Raw genomic sequence first — 25,186 nt, 5'->3', positions numbered from 1 at the left:
TTGGGAACTCAAAAAGGCCTGGGCGTCCACGGATGACAACAGTGGTGGATGATCGCTGCATACTTTCTTTGGTGAAGAAGAACCCGTTCACAACATCAACTGAAGTCCAGAACACTCTCAGTGAAGTAGGTGTATCTGTCTCTAAGTCAACAGTAAAGAGAAGACTCCATGAAAGTAAATACAAAGGGTTCACATCTAGATGCAAAGAATTCATCAATTCCAAAAATAGACAGGCCAGAGTTACATTTGCTGAAAAACACCTCATGAAGCCAGCTCAGTTCTGGAAAAGTATTCTATGGACAGATGAGACAAAGATCAACCTGTACCAGAATGATGGGAAGAAAAAAGTTTGGAGAAGAAAGGGAACGGCACATGATCCAAGGCACACCACATCCTCTGTAAAACATGGTGGAGGCAACGTGATGGCATGGGCATGCATGGCTTTCAATGGCACTGGGTCACTTGTGTTTATTGATGACATAACAGCAGACAAGAGTAGCCGGATGAATTCTGAAGTGTACCGGGATATACTTTCAGCCCAGATTCAGCCAAATGCCGCAAAGTTGATCGGACGGCGCTTCATAGTACAGATGGACAATGACCCCAAGCATACAGCCAAAGCTACCCAGGAGTTCATGAGTGCAAAAAAGTGGAACATTCTGCAATGGCCAAGTCAATCACCAGATCTTAACCCAATTGAGCATGCATTTCACTTGCTCAAATCCAGACTTAAGACGGAAAGACCCACAAACAAGCAAGACCTGAAGGCTGCGGCTGTAAAGGCCTGGCAAAGCATTAAGAAGGAGGAAACCCAGCGTTTGGTGATGTCCATGGGTTCCAGACTTAAGGCAGTGATTGCCTCCAAAGGATTCGCAACAAAATATTGAAAATAAAAATATTTTGTTTGGGTTTGGTTTATTTGTCCAATTACTTTTGACCTCCTAAAATGTGGAGTGTTTGTAAAGAAATGTGTACAATTCCTACAATTTCTATCAGATATTTTTGTTCAAACCTTCAAATTAAACGTTACAATCTGCACTTGAATTCTGTTGTCGAGATTTCATTTCAAATCCAATGTGGTGGGATGCAGAGCCCAACTCGCGAAAATTGTGTCACTGTCCAAATATTTCTGGACCTAATTGTAGATATATATATATATATATATATATCTCAACACATGCAATAATAAGGATAAGGTTTTTCTGCTGGCTCCTAAAAGCAGAGGGCTACAAGACTTACTGCTTGTGCGTAGGCGCTGTAAGGGCTTATGGGAAGTGCCAGTGATGGAGTGAAGATGCCCAACTGTCCAACCATCTGTTGCATTCGACGTAGAGTTCGCTCTTTGTCTGTGTCTGCAAATTTGACCACAAGGCTGGATGATGCTCCCTAACAATATAAAGAGTGGAACAATGAATACGGAGAAAAACTAACACACTGCAGTAAACAGCTTTTATCATGTTTAAAAGCCAAATCTCAGAAAGCATATTATACATTATGGTAGTTACAGTATGTTCATCTAGACAGGGTTATCCTGTCATCAGCTTGCATAATCACAGCCAATTGCAGTGACTAGCAGATTGCAATAATTGGCTACTCATTTTATTCCCAAGGATAAATATATAATAGGATTTATAGCTTTCGTTCCAATCATCTGTCAATGTTACCATGCCAGGTACAGTTAAAGGGAATCTGTCACCAGGTTTTTGCCTCCTAATCTGAGAGCAGCATGATATATTATAAGACCTGGATTCCAGTGATGTATCACCTTCTGGGCTGCTTGCTGTAGTTTAGATAACATCACATTTCATCAGGAGATTACTACTAGAGGACTAGTAAATCTGCTGCCATGTAGTTCTCCATGTTCATGAGCCCCGTATAATCCTGCCCCCCACCACTGATTGTATAAGCAGAAAGCTGCCACAGTGTACACAAAAAGTTGTAAATCAGTGATGTGGATGAAGTTATACAGAGCTCAGCATTCAGAAAACTGCTTGATCTGTGCCAGAGAAAACAGTTATTTTATCAAAACTGCAGCAAGCAGGCCAGTAAGTGATACATCACTGGAATCAGGATCTCTGTCACTACTTCATGCTGCTCTCACCTGCTGACAGATTCCCTTTAACTAATCTGATATAAATAGTCAAACACACACACATCATTATAGCAAATCAAAATATTGCGATCACCTTTATGACAAATGTTACACAAAACTTTCTAACTATTACGATTATTAATATGAATGTAAAATAAAAATATTTATATATATATGTATATATATATATATATATATCTATCTATATATAATTGCCTTATTCTGTCTGTCTGTCTGTCTTGCTCCAAAATTGTGTCCTTATGGTGACAAACAGCGGATTGGCCGCTCGCCTCGCCCCCGCCCCCCCTGCACGGATTGGCCGCTTGCCTCGCCTCCGCCCCCCCCTGCACGGATTGGCCGTTCGCCTCGCCTCCGACCCCTCGCACGGATTGGCCGCTCGCCCAGGCTCCGCCCCCCACACGGATTGGCCTCTTGCCCCGGCACCCTGCACGCATTAGCAACTCGGCTACGCCCCGCCCCCCTCACGCATTGCACGCTCGCTCTGGCCCCGCCCCCTGCACGCATTCCCCGACACGACACGGAGACCCGACTCCCAGGTTAGTGCTGTACCCCCGGGAGCCCACATCAGCGTACGCCGCCAGCCCAGCCGACACATACTCTCGCATTGCTGGGGTTGACGGCGTACGCTGGTGTGGGCTACCGTGCGAGCGGGGGGCGGGGTACGCTGGTAACCATGTAATATTGTCTAGAATGGTTACCAGCGTACACCGGCTCCCAGGTGAGCGCATCAAGGTCCTGCAGCGGCGGAACACACACACGCGCACACACATAAGAACACACACACACACATCAGATCACACTCACTCTCACACACACCTCACACACATCAGATCGCATCCACACACTCACAACATCCCGTGATATCGCTTGCTTCTCGGCGGCGATCTTGTGCGTGCAGTGGTCTTCCAGGACCTGCCGGAAGATCACATGGCCAGAAGCATGTGGTATCTCCGGATGTTGTGAGTGTGTGAGCGCGTATGTGCGATATCATCAGTGTGTGTGTGCGTGTATGCGATCGGGTGTGTGCGGCGATGCGATCGGGTGTGTGCGTGTATGCGATCGGGTGTGTGCGTGTCGGCAGAAGGCAGAGGAGCACGGCGTGGGACCTCCCACCGGAGGGCACAGGCAGAAGTGGGGTGTGAGTGTATGCGATCAGATGTGTGCGTGTATACTGTCTGATGTGTGACTGTGGAGCACGATGGGGGGTGCACAGCATGGGGGATGGAGCACGATGGGGGGTGCACAGGATGGGGGATGGAGCACGATGGGGAGTGCGCAGCATGGGGGATGGAGCACGATGGGGGGTGCGCAGCATAGGGGATGGAGCACGATGGGGAGTGCACAGCATGGGGGATGGAGCACGATGGGGAATGCGCAGCATGGGGGATGGAGCACGATGGGGAGTGCGCAGCATGGGGGATGGAGCACGTTTGGGAGTCTGCAGCATGGGGGATGGAGCACGATGGGGAATGCGCAGCATGGGGGATGGAGCACGATAGGGAGTGCGCAGCATGGGGGATGGAGCACAATGGGGAGTGCGCAGCATGGGGATGGAGCCCGTTTGGGAGTGCGCAGCATGGGTGATGGAGCACGATGGGGAATGCGCAGCATGAGGGATGGAGCACGATGGGGAGTGCGCAGCATGGGGGATGGAGCACAATGGGGAGTGTGCATCATGGGGGATGGAGCACGATGGGGGGTGTGCAGCATGGGGGATGGAGCACGATGGGGGGTGCGCAGCATGGGGGATGGAGCACGATGGGGGGTGCGCAGCATGGGGGATGGAGCACGATGGGGGGGTGCGCAGCATGGGGGATGGAGCACGATGGGGGGTGCACAGCATGGGGGATGGAGCACGATGGGGGGTGCGCAGCATGGGGGATGGAGCACGATGGGGGTGCGCAGCATGGGGGATGGAGCATGATGGGGGGTGCACACCTCCCCCCAAAACACACACACACACACCGCCACACACGCACTGCACAACACACCACACACACACTGGGAATCACAAACACCGCCCTACACAGACACCCACACACACAGACAACGCCGCACACACACAACACCCAACACACAAACACCGCGGCACACACAAATATACGCACATGCCGCACAACACACACATTGCACAAAACATACATCCCACCAAAGCACACACACACCCCCCACACAAACCGCGCAACACACACATTGCTACAGACACACAGCGCTCCACAAACAACGCAACACACACAACGCAACACATAAACACCACCGCTCACACCCCCCGCCACACCCAGACAACACCCAGAACATGTACAGCGCCCTACACAAACACTTGGTAACTACACACAACAACATCTATATATATATATATATATATATATATATATATAACAAAAATCATACATTAACTACACAATACGTAAATTCTAGAATACCCGATGCGTAGAATCGGGCCACCTTCTAGTATATATATATATATATATATATATATATATATATATATATATATATATATATAAATAAGCCTCTGATAGCTCCCCCAATATAAGTGATTGGAATCTTCTAGGTCTGCCAAGGCTTTACCAAGGACAGAAGCCATGACACTAATGAGAAATAAGCCTGAGGGTTCCACGTGCCTTAGTCGCCACCACAGGTCAATTCTACTGTCACTAAGCTTTGAGAGTTGGATCGCATATATACAATTCTGGGCTTCAAAATGGTGGAGGAAGGTATACAATACTATGGATTCTCCCACAACTCACTTCATAATGTGGTTGCCAGTAAATGAGCAGTTCTACTTTCATTCTGTACTTCTGATTATTTGGAAAGCAAAACACACCAATTATTAAAGGGGTTCTCTAGGAATACAACAAATAACTAAAGAAAATGCATTTCTAAATAAGTTCCTAAATACACTTAAGCCCTTCAACAGCCTGCAAATTTCAGGTTTTTTCCTTCCTTCTTCCAAGAGCCCAAACTTTTGTTATTTCCCATCAATATAGCCATATGAGAGCTTGCTTTTTGCGGGACGAGTTGTACTTTTAAATGACACCATTCATTCTGCCCCATATTGCACTGGAAAATGGGAATAAAATTCCAAGTGCGGTGAAATTGCAAAAACAAAGCGCAAGTCCACCATGGCTTTTTTAATTTTTTTTCCATTTACAATGTTCACTATATGATAAAACTGACCTGGCATTATGGTTCCCCAGGTCCGTACGCGTTCATAGATACCAAACTTATAATTTTTCTTTATGTAAGTGGTGAAAAGAAAATTCAGAAATTTGTCAAAAAGAATTGCGCTTCTATGTTATCCAAACACCCGTAACGTTCTCATTTTTCAGGATCTGGGGCTCAATAACGACTTCATTTTTTGCATCGTAGCGGACGTTTTTACTGATACCCTTTTGGTGCACATATGATGTTTTTATCACCTCTTATTGTATTTTTTTCCAAAGTTGTAGCTACTAAAAACAAAAAGGAAATTCTGGCATATTGATTTTTTCTTGTTCCGCCCCTTTACTGATCAGATTAATTTATTTTATATTTTTATAGATCGGGCATTTATGAATACCAAACATGTATTTTTTTTAAAGGTTATATTTTGAATGGGGTAAAAGAAGGGGTATTTTGAACTTGTTTTATTTAATTTTTTCATGGCTTTTAAACCTTTTTTCCTCACTTTTTATTGCATTTTCTAGTCCTCTTGACGCTGCCATCTTCCAATCGATTGTGCTGTACAGAGCAGGACATCAGCATTGCTCTGTACAGTAGAAATGCTGACCTCCTATGAATGCCAGATCTCACGGGAAATACGTCATTAGAGGCCCAGGCGATCACGTCACAGGCCGCCGATGGGAGCGGGGAATGACACTCCCTGTCGTGTATTAAATCCCTCTGTCAGAGATTGGCAATGGGATTTAACTAGTTAACAGGTGCAGGTTGAGACACATGTTGGCTGATTAAATCATCTGACATGCTGGGAAACATGCGGGCTTGACAGGCGAGCCCGCATCAAAGAGAAGTACACGACCTAGGACGTACCAGTATGTTATAGGTCATGAAGGGGTTAATTAGAAAATCACATTGTTTTGGTTAGGAAGCTAATTACTCTAGAATTAAAATGGCCCGTCTTGTAACACTCACAGAAACCTGTTCTAGAATGTCAGTACAGATACCTGTGAGCATGTGCAATAGGAAGCTCTACCCTCCCCCCCCTTCATGTATAGGTGGATGTTCATTGTGCACCTAAGTAGATATCCCAATACTAGAAACACCCAGATACTGCAGTAAGAGGTTGCTGGTACTGCTTTCAGCCTCTCTGATTAAATATACCAAGGGTACTGAGGTAAGAAGTGGCTGCTCAGACTTCTGTCCGACATATCTGATTTCATATCTGAGATACCAGGGCTGAGGTAAGAAGAGGCTGCTCACACTGCTATTAAACATGTCTTTCTGAGTGAAAACCGGATATACAGTATATCACAAAAGTGAGTACACACCTCATATTTTTGTAATTACAACACTTTTCATATTATAACATTAGAGATATAACACATGTGCAGTAGTCAGTGTACAGCTTATATAACAGTGTGAATTTGGGGTGCGCTCTAAATAACTCAATACACAGCCATTATTGTCTAAACCGCTAGCAAGAAAAGTAAGTCCACCCCTAAGTGAAAATTGCCAAATTGTGCCCAATTAGCCATTTTCCCCCATGGTGTCATGTGGCTCATTAGTGTTACAAGGTATGAGGTGTGAATGGGGAGCAGGTGGGACAAATTTGTTCTTCACTGGTCACTGGAAGTTCAACATGGCCCCTCATGGCAAACAATTCTCTGAGGATTTAAAAAATAAAAAAAAAATAAAAAATGTTGGTCTACATAAAGATGGCCTACGCTATAAGAAGATTGCCAACACCCTGAAACTGAGCTGCAGCATGGTGGCCAAGACCATACAGTAGTTTAACAAGACAGGTCCCACACAGAACAGGCCTCTCCAGTTTGCTGAAGACAAGCAGACTAAGGGCATGGATTACTGGAAACATGTCCAGTGATATGATGAGACCAAGATAAACTTATTTGGTTCAGATGGTGTCAAGGTGTGACTGAGGAGAAAGTGTGTTAAATTTGGTGTTACACTCACACACACTCATACTGGTCACTGAAAGTTCAAAACAAGACATCTCATGGCAAAGAGTTTTCTGAGGATCTGAAACAAAGAATTGTTGTTCTACATAACGATGACCTAGTGTTTCCCAACTCCAGTCCTCAATAGCCACCAACCATGCATATTTTCAGGATTTCAGGCTGCGTTAGTGTTGCTGGCTGTGGGAAACATGTCCTGTAAATGAGACCAAGATAAACTTATTTGGTTCATATGGTGTCAAGCATGTGTGGCTTCAACCAGGTGAGGAGTACAAAGATAAGTGTGTCTTGACTACAGTCAAACATGATGGCGTGATAGTGTCATGGTATGGGGCTGCATGAGTGCTGCCGGCTGTGGGGATCTACAGAGGTACAACATGTACTGTGACATACTGAACCAGAGCATGATCCCCTCCCTTCAGAAACTGGGCCACAGGACAGTATTCCAACATGATAATACCTAACACACCTTTAAGATGACCACTGCCTTGCTAAAGAACCTGAAGGTAAAGGTGTTGAACTGGCCAAGCATGTCTCCAGACCTAAACCCTATTGAGCATCTGTGGGGCATCCTGAAACGGAAGGTGGAGGAGTGCAAGGTCTTTAACATCCACCAGCTCCGTGATGCCATCATGGAGAAGTGGAAGAAGATTCCAGTGGCTCCTGTGAAGCTCTAGTGAACTCCATGTCCAAGATAGTTAAGGCAGTGCTTGAAAATAATAGTAGCCACACAAAATATAGACACTTTGGGCACAATTTGACCATTTTCACTTAGGGGTGTACTCACTTTTATTGCCAGCGGTGTTGACATTAATAACTGTGTGTTGAGTTAATTAGAGGACACACCAAATTTACACTGTTATACAAGCTAGACATGGAACTAGCTCAAAGTGTCATATCTTCAGTCTTGTTCCAAGAAAAAAATAGAATGAAATATTTACAAAAATATGAGAGGTGTACTTACTTTAGTAACATATCAGAAAAGCGGAGGTAAGAAGAGACTGCTCACACTACTGTCCACCATAACTTTCTGATCTTATAGTGGGACAGCTGTCAAAATCCCCTTCTTCCCAGGGACAGCTCTTGTATAGCGCTACTACCCAGGGACAACTTTTGCACAGCCCTAGTACCCAGGGACAGCTCTCGTATAGCCCTAGAACCCAGGGACAGCTCTTGTATAGCCCTAGAACCCAGGGACAGCTCTCATATAGCCCTATTACCCAGGGACAGCTCTCATATAGCCCTACTACCCAGGGACAGCTCTTATATAGCCCTAGAACCCAGGGACAGCTCTCATATAGCCCTACTACCCAGGGACAGAGCTCATATAGCCCTACTACCCAGGGACAGCTCTTATATAGCCCTAAAACCCAGGGACAGCTCTCATATAGCCCTAGAACCCAGGGACAGCTCTTATATAGCCCTACTACCCAGGGACAGTTCTCATATAGCCCTACTACCCAGGAACAGCTCTCGTATAGCCCTAGTACCCAGGGACAGCTCTCGTTTAGACCTAGTACCCAGGGATAGCTCTCGTATAGCCCTACTACCCAGGGACAGCTCTTATATAGCCCTAAAACCCAGGGACAGCTCTCGTATAGCCCTAGTACCCAGGGACAGCTCTCGTATAGCCCTAGTACCCAGGGACAGCTCTCGTATAGCCCTACTACCCAGGGACAGCTCTCATATAGCCCTACTACCCAGGCACAGCTCTCATATAGCCCTACTACCTAGGGACAGCTCTTGTATTGCCCCTGGCCAGTTTATGCATTGCAAGCCATGCTCTTACTGTATTGAATGGAGATCTGTTTGAGCCCTTACAATTAAAAGTGTCCCTTTGAATAATGCTGATGTGGCCCTTGGAGAAAATGAGTTTGACACCCCTGACGTATACCATCTACTGGCAAGCTATATCCAGGTCACAGAGGAGAAGCTCCGTTAACACTTTGGGACAGATTTCTGTCAGTAAAAGAAAACCGATGCCATTTAATTCTATAGTGAAAATCTCTCTAGACCAAAGTGATTTGCTAATTAACTGTATTTAGGAAATTATTTAAAAATCACATTTCATTTAGGTATTTTTTTTGTATTCCCAGAGAACTCATTTAAGGTCACAGTTTTAAGGCACAGCTTAGTGACATTTCCCTTACATATACATGTACAGGCATCTAGATGCCTCTTGTATTAAGCTTCTGAATCACAAACTCATATGGGCAAGTTATCGTTAAAAAAAAAATAATAATTTTGTACACACATATTACATACAATGTGAGTGTGTGTGTATATGGATATGTGTGTATGGTAGTGTGTGTGTGTATGGATATGTGTGTGTGTCTGTGTATGGATGTGTGTGTGTATGGATATGTGTGCGTGTCTGTGGATGGATGTGTGTGTGTGTGTGTGTGTGTGTGTGGATGGATATGTGTGTGTGGATGTGAGTGTGGATGGATGTGTGTGGGTGTGTGTCTGTGTGTGTGTATGGATGTGTGTGTGTGTGTGTGGATGGATGTGTGTGTGTGTGTGTGTGGATGGATATGTGTGTGTGGATGTGAGTGTGGATGGATGTGTGTGGGTGTGTGTCTGTGTGTGTGTATGGATGTGTGTGTGTGTGTGTGGATGGATGTGTGTGTGTGTGTGTGTGGATGGATGTGTGTGTGTGTGTGTGTGTGTGTGTGTGTGTGTGTATGGATGTGTGTGTGTGTGTGTGGCTGGGTGTGTGTGCATGTGTGTGTGTGTGTGTGGATGGATGTGTGTGTGTGTGTGTATGGATGGATGTGTATGTGGTGTGTGTGTGGATGGATGTGTGTGTGTGTGTGTGTGTGTGTTTTAAGACATGAGACCCGCTGCTTTTCCTTTTACAGGGGGAGTGGAGTTGCTGGAGCAAAAATCTCAAGAGAGACATCAATAATCAGTGTGCGCAGACATTTAAGTCTGTGCCAGAACCATAAAATGTAACATGCCTTAAGTCAGTAGTTACAATTACTATGTGTCCAGACACTTCAAAGACTCAAGGGAAAATGTTATTGATGGCCTGCGCATCATGGTTCTCCACAGAAGCAGAAGACTAGGAGATGATATACAGTACTGTACTTTTCCAATGACGCTAACCTACCGGCCTGGTCTGAAATGTACTTGCTTTATGGAAAGCACAGCAGTTCTTATTGTCTATCCCAAAAAACAGCGTTATTGATGATGTTAAAAAGTATTTTCATGAGAGTTTAGCGTGATTTCTGGGTATGTATAACTCTGTAGATTTAATATTAAAACTTAAATGGATGGGGCATTATAACAGGTTAAAATAATAGTCTAGAATAGATGTGTCAGGATGACAGCCCTTGTCCATATACTCTACTGAAGCATATAGGCATCACATAGAGGACTCACCTGCTTAGCACACAATCTATGTTCCAGAACAGAAAGCTGCTAAAAAGTTCTACTATGTCTATAGAAGACTTTCTCAGACAACAGCGGCTGATCATTGACGGTGAGGGAAGCTGGATGTCCAGTTAACAACTGTTTTATTTAAAAAAAAAATTGTTTTAAGCACCGTGCTTTACAGGGCACTGTCACCAGGATTTTGCTACCCCCATCTGAAAAATATTAGGGGCAGAGACCCCGATTCCAGCGATGTGTCATTTATAATTTTGATAAAATGATTATTTTATCTGCTGCAGATCAAACTGTTCTCTGATTGGCAGCTTTCTGCCCATATACAGTGTACACAGAAAGCTGCCAATCAATAATGGAGGTGTGGTTATATCGAGCCCATGAATTTGCTTCACTACCTGGTAGATTAACTTGTCCGCTTGATAAGATCTCTGATTTATCAGCAGGAGATTATTCCTAAAATACACTAAGGGTACCGTCACACTTTAGCGACGCTCCAGCGATCCCACCAGCGATCTGACCTGGTCAGGATCGCTGGTGCGTCGCTACATGGTCGAGCTGGTGAGCTGACAATCAGGCAGATCTCACCAGCGACCAGCCCCCAGCCAGCAGCGACACGTGGAAGCGATGCTGGACTTGGTAACTGAGATAAATATTGGGTAACCAAGCGCTTGGTTACCCGATATTTACCTTGGTTACCAGCGTACACCGCTTAGCGCTGGCTCCCTGCACTCCTAGCCAGAGTACACATCGGGTTAATAAGCAAACCGCTTTGCTTATTTACCCGATGTGTACTCCGGCTACTTGTGCAGGGAGCCGGCACTGACAGTGTGAGAGCGGTGGACGCTGGTAACCAATGTAAATATTGAGTAACCAAGCAAAGGGCTTTGCTTGGTTACCCGATATTTACCTTGGTTACAGCTTACCACAGGCTGTCAGACGCCGGCTCCTTGCTCCCTGCACATTCAGATCATTGCTCTCTCGCTGTCAAACACAGCGATGTGTGCTTCACAGCGGGAGAGCAACATCAAAAAAATGAACCAGCACTGTGTGTAACGAGCAGCAATTTCACAGCAGGGGCCAGGTCGCTGCTCAGTATCACACAGAGCGAGATCACTAATGAGGTCACTGGTGCGTCACAAAAACAGTGACTCAGCAGCGATCTCGCTATGTGAGAAGTACCCCTAAGCAGCCCAATAAGTGACTTTACAGCATGCTGCTCTCAGATTAGGTGGTAAATACCTGGTGACAGATTCCCTTTAAGGAAAATGAATGCGAGAACTTAAAGGGGTTTTCCATTCCAATGTTGTCTGCTTCTCATACTTCTGCCCAGGTCCTTGACTTTTTTTCTGTGCTCCCTCTTTTCGTAGGGTCGGGCATTATTGCAGCCACATGCTTGAATGAATGGAACAGGATGAGCAAAGTCGCTCTCTGTATAACCTGTTCTGGCCGTATGGACACTTGTGTATAAGAATTTTTACAGAAGTCAAACATAGCAAAGATGACTGACACACCGGTCAAGTGGTCAGACCTGGGCACAAACCTGTATGGGTACCTGAGCATACTTACGGGCATTGTTTGACTTCCGTGTAGAGCATGTATCGCTGCCTGAGCCTCAGCATGAGATGAGAACTTGACAAAAGCACAGCCTGCAAACATAGGAGTATATAGTTTTCATAGAAAACTCATTAATAAAGACATTAATAAATGGAACTCTGGCTAATGAGGACAATACTAAATGAGTAGATGAAAGAAGTACCAACTATAAATATATCATTCACCAAGTACTTCAATCAGCATACGGCAAAAAGCACCAGTTCTAAAATGGGCCTTGTTAATATAACATAGGGTAAACTGCACTTATAATTACCTCCATATCACCGATGTATAATAAAAAGAGACTAAATTCAGCTACAAAATACTCTACATTGAGAAAGGGCACTTTTTCCCTCTTTGGCCTTACCTTTACTGCTGCCATCAGGTCCTCGGAGAACAGAACACTCCTCAATGGAGCCAAAGGCTTGGAACATGCTGGTCACTTCTTCTTCTGACTGCTGTTTGCTAAGCATCCCCACAAACAGTTTGCGATCACCTGTGGTCCCAAGTGTCAGATTAGTGCCACCTAGTCACATAGGTTATTTGGTCAAAAAATTAAAGACTTACAAATACTAGAAGTTGAAGCAGTAAAATGTAATTATCAAAACATACCTCAAACATATACTGCAAAATATAGTAAATAATAATCAAAATTTCCGTATTAAGATCACCATTAGATTTCAATAACTATCAAAAAACCTTCAGCTAAAAATGCGTGAGGATTGAATAAATAAAGGAAATGATGGTGTAAATAACGTTAAAATTAATATTTGTATTCAATAATTAAAATAAATATTCTTTACAAGTCCATATAAATATAAGGCAGGACAAATTCCCATAAATTATAGCAGCGGTTTTACTAGGAAAATAAAGTGCTTAGTGGTCTTTATTTATGGGGAATTTTTATTTATTTTTTTATATTTTTATTTATTATTTTTATTTATAATAATAAATAATAATAATAATTTATTCAACCCTCACGGATTTTTATCTGAAGGTTTTTTTAAAATATAGTAAAGCATTGCAAAATTATCTTATGGAAAGTTCCTACAAAGTACAATTCTATACTTAAATGGTTTTAGAAACCATCACAGGCCACATTTTCTAAGTAGAGTTTTATAGCGCTATATACAGTACATCACAAAAGTGAGTACACCCCTCACATTTTTGTAAATGTTTTATTACATCTTTTCATGGGACAACACTGAAGATATGACACTGGGATACAATGTAAAGTAGTCAGTGTACAGTTTGTGTAACAGTGTAAATTTGGTGCCCTCTACATAACTCAACACACAGCCATTAATGTCTAAACATCTGGCAACAAAAGTGAGTACACCTCTAAGTGAAAATGGCTAAATTGTGCCTAATTAGCCATTTTTCCTCCCTGGTGTCATGTGACTCATTAGTGTTACAAGGTTTCAGGTGTGAATGGAGAGCAGGGTTGGTAAATTTGGTGTTATCACTCACACACTCTCTAATACTGGTCACTAGAAGTTCAACATGGCACCTTATGGCAAAAAATTCTCTGAGGATCTGACAAAAATGAATTGTTGCTCTACATAAAGATGGCCTAGGCTATTAGAAGATTGCTAACATTCTGAATATAAGCTGCAGCTCTGTGGCCAAGACCATACAGCAGTTTAACAAGACAGGTTCTACTCAGAACAGGCCTCACCATGACTGAATAAAGAAGTTAAATGCACGTGCTCAGTGCCATATCCAGAGGTTGTCTTTTCAAAATAGAAGTATAAGTGCTGCCAACATTTCTGTAGAAGTTAGAGGAATGAGGGGTCAGGCTGTCAGTGCTCAGACCATATGCCACACTTCATCCAATTAGTTAGTCTTCATAGCTGTTTCTCCAGAAGGAAGCCTCTTCTAAAAATGATGCACAAGAAAGCCAACAAACAGTTTGCTGAAGACAAGTAGACTAAAGGTACCGTCACACTAAGCAACATGGCTAGCAACATCGCTGCTGAGGCACGACTTTTGTGACGTAGCAGCGATGTTGCTAGCGATGTTGCTGTGTGTGACATCCAGCAACAACCTGGCCCCTGCTGTGAGGTCGCTGGTTGTTGCTGAATGTCCTGGACCATTTTTTAGTTGTTGCTCTCCCGCTGTGAAGCACACATCGCTGTGTGTGACAGAGAGAGAGCAACAACTGAATGTGCAGGCAGCAGGACCCGGCTTCTGCGGACGCTGGTAACCAATGTAAATATCGGGTAACCAAGGAGCCCTTTCCTTGGTTACCCGATATTTGCCTTTGTTACCAGCGTCCGCCGCTCTCACGTGGCGAGTGCCAGCTCCTTGCTCCCTGCACACATAGCCTGACTAGACATCGGGTAATTAACCCGAGGTGTACTCCGGCTAGGAGTACAAGGATCCAGCGCTAAGCGGTGTGCGCTGGTAACCAAGGTAAATATCGAGTTGGTTACCCGATATTTACCTTAGTTACCAAGCGCAGCATCGCTTCCACGCGTCGCTGCTGGCTGGGGGCTGGTCACTGGTTGCTGGTGAGATCTGCCTGTGTGACAGCTCACCAGCAACCCGTGTAGCGACGCTTAGCGACGCTCCAGCGATCCCTGCCAGGTCAGGTTGCTGGTGGGACCGCTGGAGCGTCACTTAGTGTGATGGTACCTTAAGTACATGGATTACTGAAATAATTTTACATGGTCTGATGAGACCAAAATAAACTTATTTGGATCAGATCATGTGAAGCGTGTGTGACAGCAACAAGGTGAGGAGTAGAAAGACAAGTATGTCTTGCCTACAGTCAAGCATGGTTGTTGGAGTGTTATGGTTTGGGATTGCATGAATGCTTTTGGCTGTGGGGAGCTACAGTTCATTGAGGCAACCATGAATACTAACATGTACTGTGGCATACTGAAGCAGAGCATGATCCCCTCCCTTTGGAAACTTGGCCGCAGGGCAGTATTCCAACATGATAACAACCCAAAACACTCCTCCAAGATGACTAGTACCTTGCTAAAAAATCAGAAGATAAAGGTGTGGGGCTGGTCAAGCATGCCTCCAGACCTAAACCCTATTGAGCATCTGTGGTGCATTCTCATGGAAGGTGGAGGAGTGCAAGGTCTCTAACATCCACCAGCTCTGCAATGTCATGGAGGATGGAAGAGGATTCCAGCGGCTCCTGTGATACTCTAATGAACACCTTGTCCAAGAGAGTTAAGGCAGTGCTTGAAAATAGTGGTGGGCACACACAAAACATTGACATTTTGGGCATAATTTGGCCATTTTCACTTAGGGGTGTACTCACTTTTGTAGCCAGTGGTTTAACCATTAATGGCTGTGTGATCAGTTAGAGGACACACCAAGTTTACACTGTTATGCAAGCTATACACTACTTCACATTGTATATGCAGTGCTGTCCCATGAAAAGATATAATAAAATACTAACAAAAATCTGAGAGGTGTACTCACTTTTGTGATATATTTTATATATATATATATATATATATATATATATATATATATATATAAATAAAACACTATGTAACCGTATTCTAAATTCCTCCTCCTAATTACAATGACCATGATCTGGGACCGGGGGCTTTAAATAGGACCATTCACATAATTGAGCATGTTACACTGACCACATCACAGAATAGTTGCTGCAGGAGCTGAATAAAACTGAATTTTTATTTTTTAACGTCTCATCTCTCGTGTGCAGGTATTAGCTTGGAAATTTTATATTCTAATTTCTGATAAGCCCAATGGGAGATTACCAGGGATTCATCTGTGGTGGTGTGTCCATTTTATCTGCATGAAATTCACTACATATAAGCAGGAAGTGTCATGCCGGGGGGAAATAAACACGACCCCATAAGGTTAGAAGAATGTTATATTTCTGTGAGATATGTAGTGATAGAGCAGTGCACCCAGCCCTGATATCTGCATGTACTATGTAGAGCAGAGTTGAGTATCATTACAAACACCTCTAGCTTATATCTGAAAGCAATCAGTGTGAGGGGAAGAGAATAGAGCACAGCTGATAGTGCTCAGAGAAAAGCTGCACTTATAGTCGGTGTGGTGAGGGGACTTACATCCGAGCGAACAGCTGGAGGTGTTTGTAATGTAATGAATCTCAGTTCTGCTGTACTCCTTCCCCAAACAACAACTATTATAATTTGAAGGCTGGCGGTGTTTGTAATGACACTCAGCTCTATTCTACACATTATATGCAGGAATCATATTATGTAATATTATTCTGACTATCTCTAGGGGTGTGTTCTTTTTCCCTCTGTAGGATACCTCCTGCTTATAGCTGGTCAAAGTCATGCAGGGTAATATTATTATTATTATTATTATACAATAACAAAATACAGTTTGTTGTAATGACCTGTTGGGCTTATCATAAATTAGAACCTAAACTTTGCAAGCAAATATTTTTGCAAAGGAGAGGAGAAATTACAAAAAAACATAACACATTTATATTTCGCCCTGCAGCCACTATTGCATGCCAGTTCTGATTGCCTTAATTGTTTAACTGATTTTTTCCCCCTTCGGTCATGGATACATGGGCACTGCCCTAGTCCTTGTGTCTTCGGTTCAGCCTTCTTTTACGGTGTACAAATAACGGACATCAGGCTAATAAGGAATCTTTGTCTTTCATAGAGAATATTCATTTTAAATAGTAAAATCCTAGTACCCTACATTAGAAATGAGACTATAAAATGCATGTCCAGGAAAACAAATACAAAAGATAAGGATGATACATGCAGCATCGACATACTGTATATGTCTCATAATACAGACAGAGTAGATATGTACACAAAGTGACACTTAGATGAGCAGAAAATGAGAGATGTATTGGTCTTTTTTCTACGTACGTTTGCATGTTCATAGTCCACATATGGTTCAGCTGTGCACATAGGCCATATGTTGCATGCATTCAAAATGACAATATAAGGCATCTGCCTGTATACTGAATGGTGTAATACGTATTTATGGGTAACTCATGCAGAATGGCACACAAATGTCAGTGACCCAATAAACATTGCACAGCATTGCACTGACATAGTAGACACAGCTGATGCGGCCCCCCTTCCTCTCCCCATACACACACATGCTGCACGGAGCATCCTCCCACTCCCTCCCATCTTGCATGCTCGGTTGCTCTCTCTTCCCTCACACAGACCCACACTAAGCCCCCTCTCTCCCACAAGAGTCCCCCTCCCCTTCCCTCTCTCTTCACCCTCTGATTGGCAATTTCACATGCTGTCCAGCAACCATGAAAATTTGTGTTTGAAGCTGGAAGCTGCATCTGGTTGCCATGACAATGGGCAGTGCCGGCACGCGGTGTGCCAGGGCGGTGGTGATGTATTTTGCAAAGGTTTAGGGAGCGCTCAGCTGCTGCAGACAGAGCTGGCAAAACCAGGTCAGGGAGGCTGGACTTAGCTGGGGAATGTGGGGACGCAAAGCTTTATAATGATTAAAAAAAAAAATCTATATATGTAACGTATCCAAATAAACATCAATTAGGATAGACAAAATGAAAGCGACATGAGGCCGCAGGACGTTACAGGTGTAAACAGTGATCCGTGCAGGGTATGGACATCACGGTGTAGTATTGGGCAGCTTACGATGGATAGTGAGCGATGCAATGAGGGTGTAGGTAATCATCTACGATAAAAGCGCAGAAGCCTTTTACTAACCGTACTAAACCATCACCACCAGTCACAGAGTGCCTTCATTGCGTGTCATACATGGAGAGATGCTCTGACTTCAGAAAATGACAAGAATGCGCCATCAATGGTGAAACGAGCGAGTCAAAATTCAGATTGTTCTAGGGATGGAACAGACTCCAATTTAGTCATTTAGGAGGACATTATATATGGTTTATCTGGAGGACTACGACTATTATTAATATTGTAATCCAGTCTAATTAGATCAGACAGGACATGGAACAAATCAGGCTATGTATATAAACACATCAGGGGCAGACATACCATATGACGGCAAGGGAAGGCCTATGCCATAATTGTATTCTCTGCAAGGTGACCTTACAGATAGCGGTCGGCCAAATGCTCATTCAGCCAACAGATATCTCTTCCAATCTTCCTATACACATGCACCATCGGCTCAGTCAAGTGTGCATGTATTGTGTATAGGCAGAGCACAGTAAGCTGCTGTCAGACCCCTCTGGCGAAGGATTATCCCCAGGGATAACAAAAGGATTGGGCATTCAATTTCAAAATGCACAATCCTCCTCTCCACAGAGTCGGGAGGCTTCCATACACATTAGAAGGCCTGCTGGTCATGCCTAAACCCGCACATTCTGCCATCTTAATGAGAATATCTGGATAGGAATCTTAAGGAACCAGGTTTCTCACGGCTCAAAATTACTGACATATGGCATAGGAGTACTATAGTCACAAGAACAATTGTATTTACTCCTACCGTCAAAGGTATAATGGTTACCTTCGCTTAAGCGGGCTTTACACGCTACGAGATTGCTACAGCGATCTCGTTGGTGTCACGGATTTTGTGACACACATCCGGTCGCTGTAGCGATCTCGTTGTGTGTGACTCCTAGGAGTGATTTTGGATCATTGCAAAAACGTCCAAAATCGCTCCTCATTGACATGGGGGTCCTCTCCCAATTATCGCTGCTGTCGATTGGGCGAAGTTGATCCTCGTCCCTGCGGCAGCACACATCACTACGTGTGACGCCGCAGGAACGAGGAACCTCCCCTTACCTGCCACACGCCAGCAATGAGGAAGGAAGGAGGTGGGCGGGATGTTACGTCCCGCTCATCTCCGCCCCTTCGCTTTGATTGAGCGGCTGCTTAGTGACGTCGCTTAGAAAGGAGGCGGTTCGCCAGTCACAGCGACATCGCCGAGCAGGTAAGTACGTGTGACGCTGCCGTAGCGATAATGTTCGTTACGGCAGCGATCTTCACATATCGGCATAACGATAGGGGCGGGTGCTATCACGCTTGCCATCGCTAGCATCGGCTAGCGATCTCGTAGCGTGTAAAGCCACCCTTAGAATTCCTTATGGGTTGTGATCCACAAGGATAGTCTAGAGAGCCATAGTAAGGCTATGTGTCCACGGGAGAAAGTAACTGCAGATTCTGCTGCGGAAAACCCGCGGATTTTCTAGATTCTCCAGATAAATTCGCGGGTTTACGCAAGTACAGACACTCCCCATGTTATCCTATGGGATTTGGAAAAATGCTGCGGATGTCCCACAGCCGCACGTAACTGCATGTCCATTGTTCATGCGGAATTATCTGTGGAATGCCCCCTCTTCCACTATGGAGATAGAGGCTGGGACTTCCACAGGTAAGCCGCATGAATGACCGCAGGTTTACCGCAACAACTCTGCAGATATACCGCAGCAATAGATAGCTGTGGATTCCGGTGAGCAGTTGCATGAACCTGCGAAAATACCTGTAGAAATGTCCGCAGGTACGATCTCCCATGGGCACAGCGGCTAAGGATGGGCTCCTCACTGTTAAGTGACAAGCGGCCCATATAATGTTCTTGCATGGGGACTTCCTTTTTTGTTGTTTAGGGCAGAAGAGACAGTCATGCTTCTTGTCATCAGCTTAAATCGGTACGTTTTCACTTTGTTAGTACTAAAAAATGATTACACTTAGATATTACTGAAGTAAAATCAAAAGTGACTGCCCATTTGTCAATCAATATTGTAAAAATGGCTGCCGCAGCATATGGGACCGATTCTTCATATGTAGGTCATGCATAACACGGATGTCTGATCACATATGGTGCTGTACATTAATGTAGGTTGTCAGTAGGAGGCTCAGACATGCGAACTCTGAACCAGAAGGTTGATGTAGAAATTCAGCTTCTCCCTACATGTAACGATTTTTTTTTATCTCGCTCAAAAAAAAAATAAAAAAATCAATTTTGACATGAATATTTCTGAGCATAACTGTATGGCAGCCATGCATGTAATGTAGGAGAACCATGCTCGGCTTGGCTTTTGTCAGAAAATCTTTGTATGACCAGCAATGAACGCACTGCCTGTATGATGACACATACACTGCGCCTGACAATGGAGACCGCTTTCCTTGCCTTGCATTGCTAGGGGACGTACATTGAACACACATTTTTCACGAGACCCAACCAGATCAATTATCTGTAGGATTTTATTAGTGAGATTTCTGTTACAATGGCCTGCAGTGTGTAAACCGGAATGTACATCATTCGTTAGCATAGGGGGTGTCCTTCCAGTGTGAACTGCGATCAGCGGTATGGAGATATAGCTTACATCCTAAGCACCTGCATACTGCTTGGCAATTATCATATTAAGCTGTATTGCCAGTCAAGCATGGACAGAATCATGGTGTAAACCCAGTATTAAAGGGAATCCGTCACCAGCGTTTTGCTACTGAATCAGAGAGCAGCTTAATGTAGAGACAGATGCCCTGATTCCAGCAATGTGTCACTTACTGAGCTGCTTATTGCAGTCTTAATAAAATCACTGTTGTATCCGAAGGAGATCATCACTTGGACTAGTAAACCCGATACTATGTAGTCCTCCATATTCATGAGCTTTGTATAAGGCCCTTTTCACACTGCATTTTGCCTTACGTTTACAGGTCCCGTTGGGCATCTGTCTGAACCGCCCCTCCCCCACCCTGCAAAGCGTGTTTCAGACGCATGCGCCGACAGGGCCATTGACTGTCATGGAGCACACTACGTTAGCGTGTGCTCTGTCTTGTACCCGGACACCCGAATGTAATAGACTACGTTCGGGTGTGTGCCTGCAGAAAACATATATGCACGAAAATGGTACAAAACAGAGCACACGCTAACGTAGTGTGCTGCATTACAGTCAATGGCCCTGTTGGCGCATGCGTCTGAAACACGCTTTGCGGGGTGGGGGAGGGGCGGTTCGGACGGATCCCCCGACAGGACCTGTGAACATAAGGCAAAACGCAGTGTGAAAGGAGCCTTACTGTACCTCCCCCACCTATTTGCAGCTTTCAGCCTATGCCCAGCGTAATATGTAAATCAGTGGTGTGGGCGGGGTTATACTGAGCTCCGCATTTAGAGAACTAGTAGATTTGTAACAGATAAGACAGTGATTTTTACAAAACTACAGCAAGCAGCCTGTAAGTGATGCACCACTGGAATCAGGGTCTCTGCCCCCTACATCATGCTGCTGTACAGACAGATTCGCTTTAATAACTTGCGATGGCAGAAGGGGCTCCAAACCATGTTAGGTTGGCAGTTACTGTCCATGTCTTAAAAAGAAACAACACAATTTTCACCAATTATACATAGCAAATGTAATGGAAGCACCTATGTTTCATGACAAATGCGTTGATTTACAGCCACCTATCATGCTTCAGGCTATCAACAGATAATGATGATGAATATGTATACATTGGTGATGGTTGTGCTTCCCAGTATGATGCTGTAATAATGAACATGCTGTGTTGTATAATGATAGCATGTAGCTGTACATTGAGAATGAACACGCTGGGATCTGGGATGGAATATAATCAATGCCATTAATGAACAGACAGCTCTGAATGGTGATGGATCCTTCCACAATGAGCAGAAAACACTGCTGACCCCGATAAGGGCTAGTCTTACAGGATACATACCTCCCCGACTCTCGCTGTCTGCTGGCTTCACCTGAATTGGTCGTGCCATCTAGAACCAGAGAACACTTGGGATAAATGTTTCTTACCCAAAGCATTACCCACTCAAAAAGGTTTGTTTTTTATTCCATTTTTACCTTGAAAAGCATATATGGGCTAAAACCTAGGTTTCTCAACTCTATTGTAGATATACAAATATATAAATATAGGAAAGAAAATGTTATTAACAAATAATTAGTGTATCGGTAATCTAAAACGACACTTAGAATAGCAAAAGGGACAAGAGAAAAGGACAAAAGATTTGCAGATTGAATAAAGCTTTGTAAAGATAACACTATTCACTAATGTAAAGGCCAACACCATTATACAAAGAGGAAGAAGCAAAGGCTTGTTTACTCTAACCCAAAATTTCCACCAAAAAATAAAGCAAGAAGAAACCACTATGGTCAGCAGGAGCCGACGATTCAAGTGGCCTCACAAACAAAACCCAGAAGAACATTTGCCCGTAGCAAATGGCCACACCGAGACCTTAAAAGCCCGTTTTCCCTCATAATGGACACGCGTTTCAGGCCACATACATAAGAAAGAGAGAAAAAGTGTTAAACATATCAAGACCTTCTTCAAAGTTAGGCTGCTTTCACACTACGTTTTTCTAACATGCGTCATGAACGTTTTTTAACGCAAAAACGGATCCAGTGCAAATGCGTTTTCATTTCAATGTATTTGCAATGAAACATGCGTTCACCTGCGTTTGCGTGCGTTATAGTGAGGATCCAGCGACTTGCAGTTTTTTAACTTTTTTCAAACACGCTACTTGTAGCGTTTTTGAGCTGCGTCCAAATACTGCAAATCGCTGGATCCTGACTAAACAGCACGCAAACGCATGTGAACGCTGGCATGCTGATAGACAGGATCCTGCTTGCTCTACTGAGCATGCCCAGAAACCAGCCTGGTGTGATCAGTCTCTCTCCCCCTCCCTCTCTCCCCCTCCCTCTCTCCCCCTCCCTCTCTCCCTCTCCTCTCTCTCTCTCCCCCGCCTGAGAGCGGCGGACGCTCGTAACCAAGGTAAATATCGGGTAACCAAGCAAAGCGCTTCTTAGTTACCCGATGTTTACCTTGGTTACGTGTGCAGGGAGCCGGCTCCTAGCAGCTGCGGACGCTCGTAACCAAGGTAAATATCGGGTATTCAAGAAAAGCACTTCACTTAGTTACCCGATATTTACCTTGGTTGCTTACCGCAGCTGTCAGATGCCAGTCTCACGTTTAGTTCCCCTCACTCCCGATCACATGACTCCAATGCCCGACCATAAACTTCAAGTGACAGGATCCTGCAAAATAACACATGCGTTTTTCTCTGCAAAAACAGGATCCGCTTTTGCAGCATTCAAAAACGTTCATGACGCATGCTAAAAACATGTAGTGTGAAAGCAGCCTTAATAGCGCTGCATAACCCCTTACATGCAGTATACTGACCAAAGAGTCAAGATTACAGGCCCAAAAGCTTTGTTGCCTTAAGAAGCCCAAATTCTGAACATTTGGAAATGTAGAGTGTAGAATAAGATCAATGGTGCTAGTGAATGAAGACTTCAAAGTTAGACAGAACAGTCGGTTTCCCCCATAAACAAAATGTCACAATTATCATATAGATACAACTATGCATGTAGGCCTTAATCTGTACATACAATGCAAATAATACAGCATATTCTTATCCCATCAGCTGAAATATCTCAGTGTGCATTACTCACATTGCAATTCACCATTACAACCTATCTAATACATTTATTAAGTAAATCTATGGAGAGAAAAAAAAGGTGGGAGCACTTGAATGACAAGGGATGAAAATGAAGAAAAATATATCAACTTTAAGGGTATTTCTCAGGCAGATCCCTGGCGGAATCTGCCGAAAAAGTGCCAAAAAGTATAGCATAAAATGAACATAATTAAAGGCAATGTCAAAATGACATTACTGTGTGCATGTTCAGTCTTTTGATACTTCTTTTAACCATGTCAGAATTCAGAAACTATGAAGTGGTTAAAAGAAGCCGCAGGTTAATTTTTTGGGAGTCTTCCAATAACCAGTCGCCAGCTTGTTACAGTTTAACGCAGGGATGTCAGACTCATTTTTATAGAGGGCTATATCAACATTATGGCTGCCTTCAAAGGACCGCTTGTAATTGTAAGGGCTCATGCAGATTTCTATGCAACACAGTACAAGCTGTACAATGGCTGTCCCTGGGTAGTAGAGCTGTATGAACACTGTCCCTGGGTTGTAGAGCTAAGGGAGCTGTCCCTGGGTTACAGGGCTAAGGGCGCTGTCCCTGGGTTGCAGGGCTAAAGGCGCTGTCCCTGGGTTGCAGGGCTAAAGGCGCTGTCCCTGGGTTGTAGGGCTAAGGGCGCTGTCCCTGGGTTGTAGGGCTAAGGGCGCTGTCCCTGGGTTGCAGGGCTAAGGGCGCTGTCCCTGGGTTGCAGGGCTAAAGGCGCTGTCCCTGGGTTGCAGGGCTAAAGGCGCTGTCCCTGGGTTGCAGGGCTAAGGGCGCTGTCCCTGGGTTGCAGGGCTAAGGGCGCTGTCCCTGGGTTGCAGGGCTAAGGGCGCTGTCCCTGGGTTGCAGGGCTAAAGGCGCTGTCCCTGGGTTGCAGGGCTAAAGGCGCTGTCCCTGGGTTGTAGGGCTAAAGGCGCTGTCCCTGGGTTGCAGGGCTAAGGGCGCTGTCCCTGGGTTGCAGGGCTAAGGGCGCTGTCCCTGGGTTGCAGGGCTAAGGGCGCTGTCCCTGGGTTGCAGGGCTAAAGGCGCTGTCCCTGGGTTGTAGGGCTAAGGGCGCTGTCCCTGGGTTGCAGGGCTAAGGGCGCTGTCCCTGGGTTGCAGGGCTAAGGGCGCTGTCCCTGGGTTGCAGGGCTAAGGGCGCTGTCCCTGGGTTGCAGGGCTAAAGGCGCTGTCCCTGGGTTGCAGGGCTAAAGGCGCTGTCCCTGGGTTGTAGGGCTAAGGGCGCTGTCCCTGGGTTGCAGGGCTAAGGGCGCTGTCCCTGGGTTGCAGGGCTAAGGGCGCTGTCCCTGGGTTGCAGGGCTAAGGGCGTTGTCCCTGGGTTGCAGGGCTAAAGGCGCTGTCCCTCGGTTGCAGGGCTAAGGGCGCTGTCCCTGGGTTGCAGGGCTAAAGGCGCTGTCCCTGGGTTGTAGGGCTAAAGGCGCTGTCCCTGGGTTGCAGGGCTAAAGGCGCTGTCCCTGGGTTGCAGGGCTAAGGGCGCTGTCCCTGGGTTGCAGGGCTAAAGGCGCTGTCCCTGGGTTGCAGGGCTAAAGGCGCTGTCCCTGGGTTGTAGGGCTAAGAGAGCTGTCCCTGGGTTGCAGGGCTAAGGGCGCTGTC

General features: G+C 44.9%; 1 protein-coding gene across 2 annotated transcripts in view; it reads right to left on the bottom strand.

Annotated features, from left to right (window-relative positions):
• Positions 1–25,186, bottom strand: part of CELF5 (CUGBP Elav-like family member 5) — a 283,992-nt gene that overhangs the window by 38,513 nt on the left and 220,293 nt on the right. Inside the window, exons 3-6 of one of the 2 annotated variants that reach the window (XM_075314707.1) lie at positions 21,837–21,885; positions 12,599–12,757; positions 12,205–12,284; positions 1,240–1,386 (exon numbers count right to left, since the gene is read on the bottom strand). In XM_075314707.1, coding sequence (XP_075170822.1) covers positions 1,240–1,386; positions 12,205–12,284; positions 12,599–12,757; positions 21,837–21,885 — 435 coding nt within the window. The remainder of the gene's footprint in view (positions 1–1,239; positions 1,387–12,204; positions 12,285–12,598; positions 12,758–21,836; positions 21,886–25,186) is intronic. The other variant, XM_075314717.1, reaches the window with a different exon arrangement.

The sequence above is a fragment of the Anomaloglossus baeobatrachus genome, chromosome 1, assembly GCF_048569485.1.
Source record: "Anomaloglossus baeobatrachus isolate aAnoBae1 chromosome 1, aAnoBae1.hap1, whole genome shotgun sequence".
NCBI classification, from domain to species: domain Eukaryota; kingdom Metazoa; phylum Chordata; class Amphibia; order Anura; family Aromobatidae; genus Anomaloglossus; species Anomaloglossus baeobatrachus.
The sequence above is the reverse complement of the archived record's forward strand: the minus strand, read 5'-3'. Positions and strand labels throughout refer to the sequence as shown.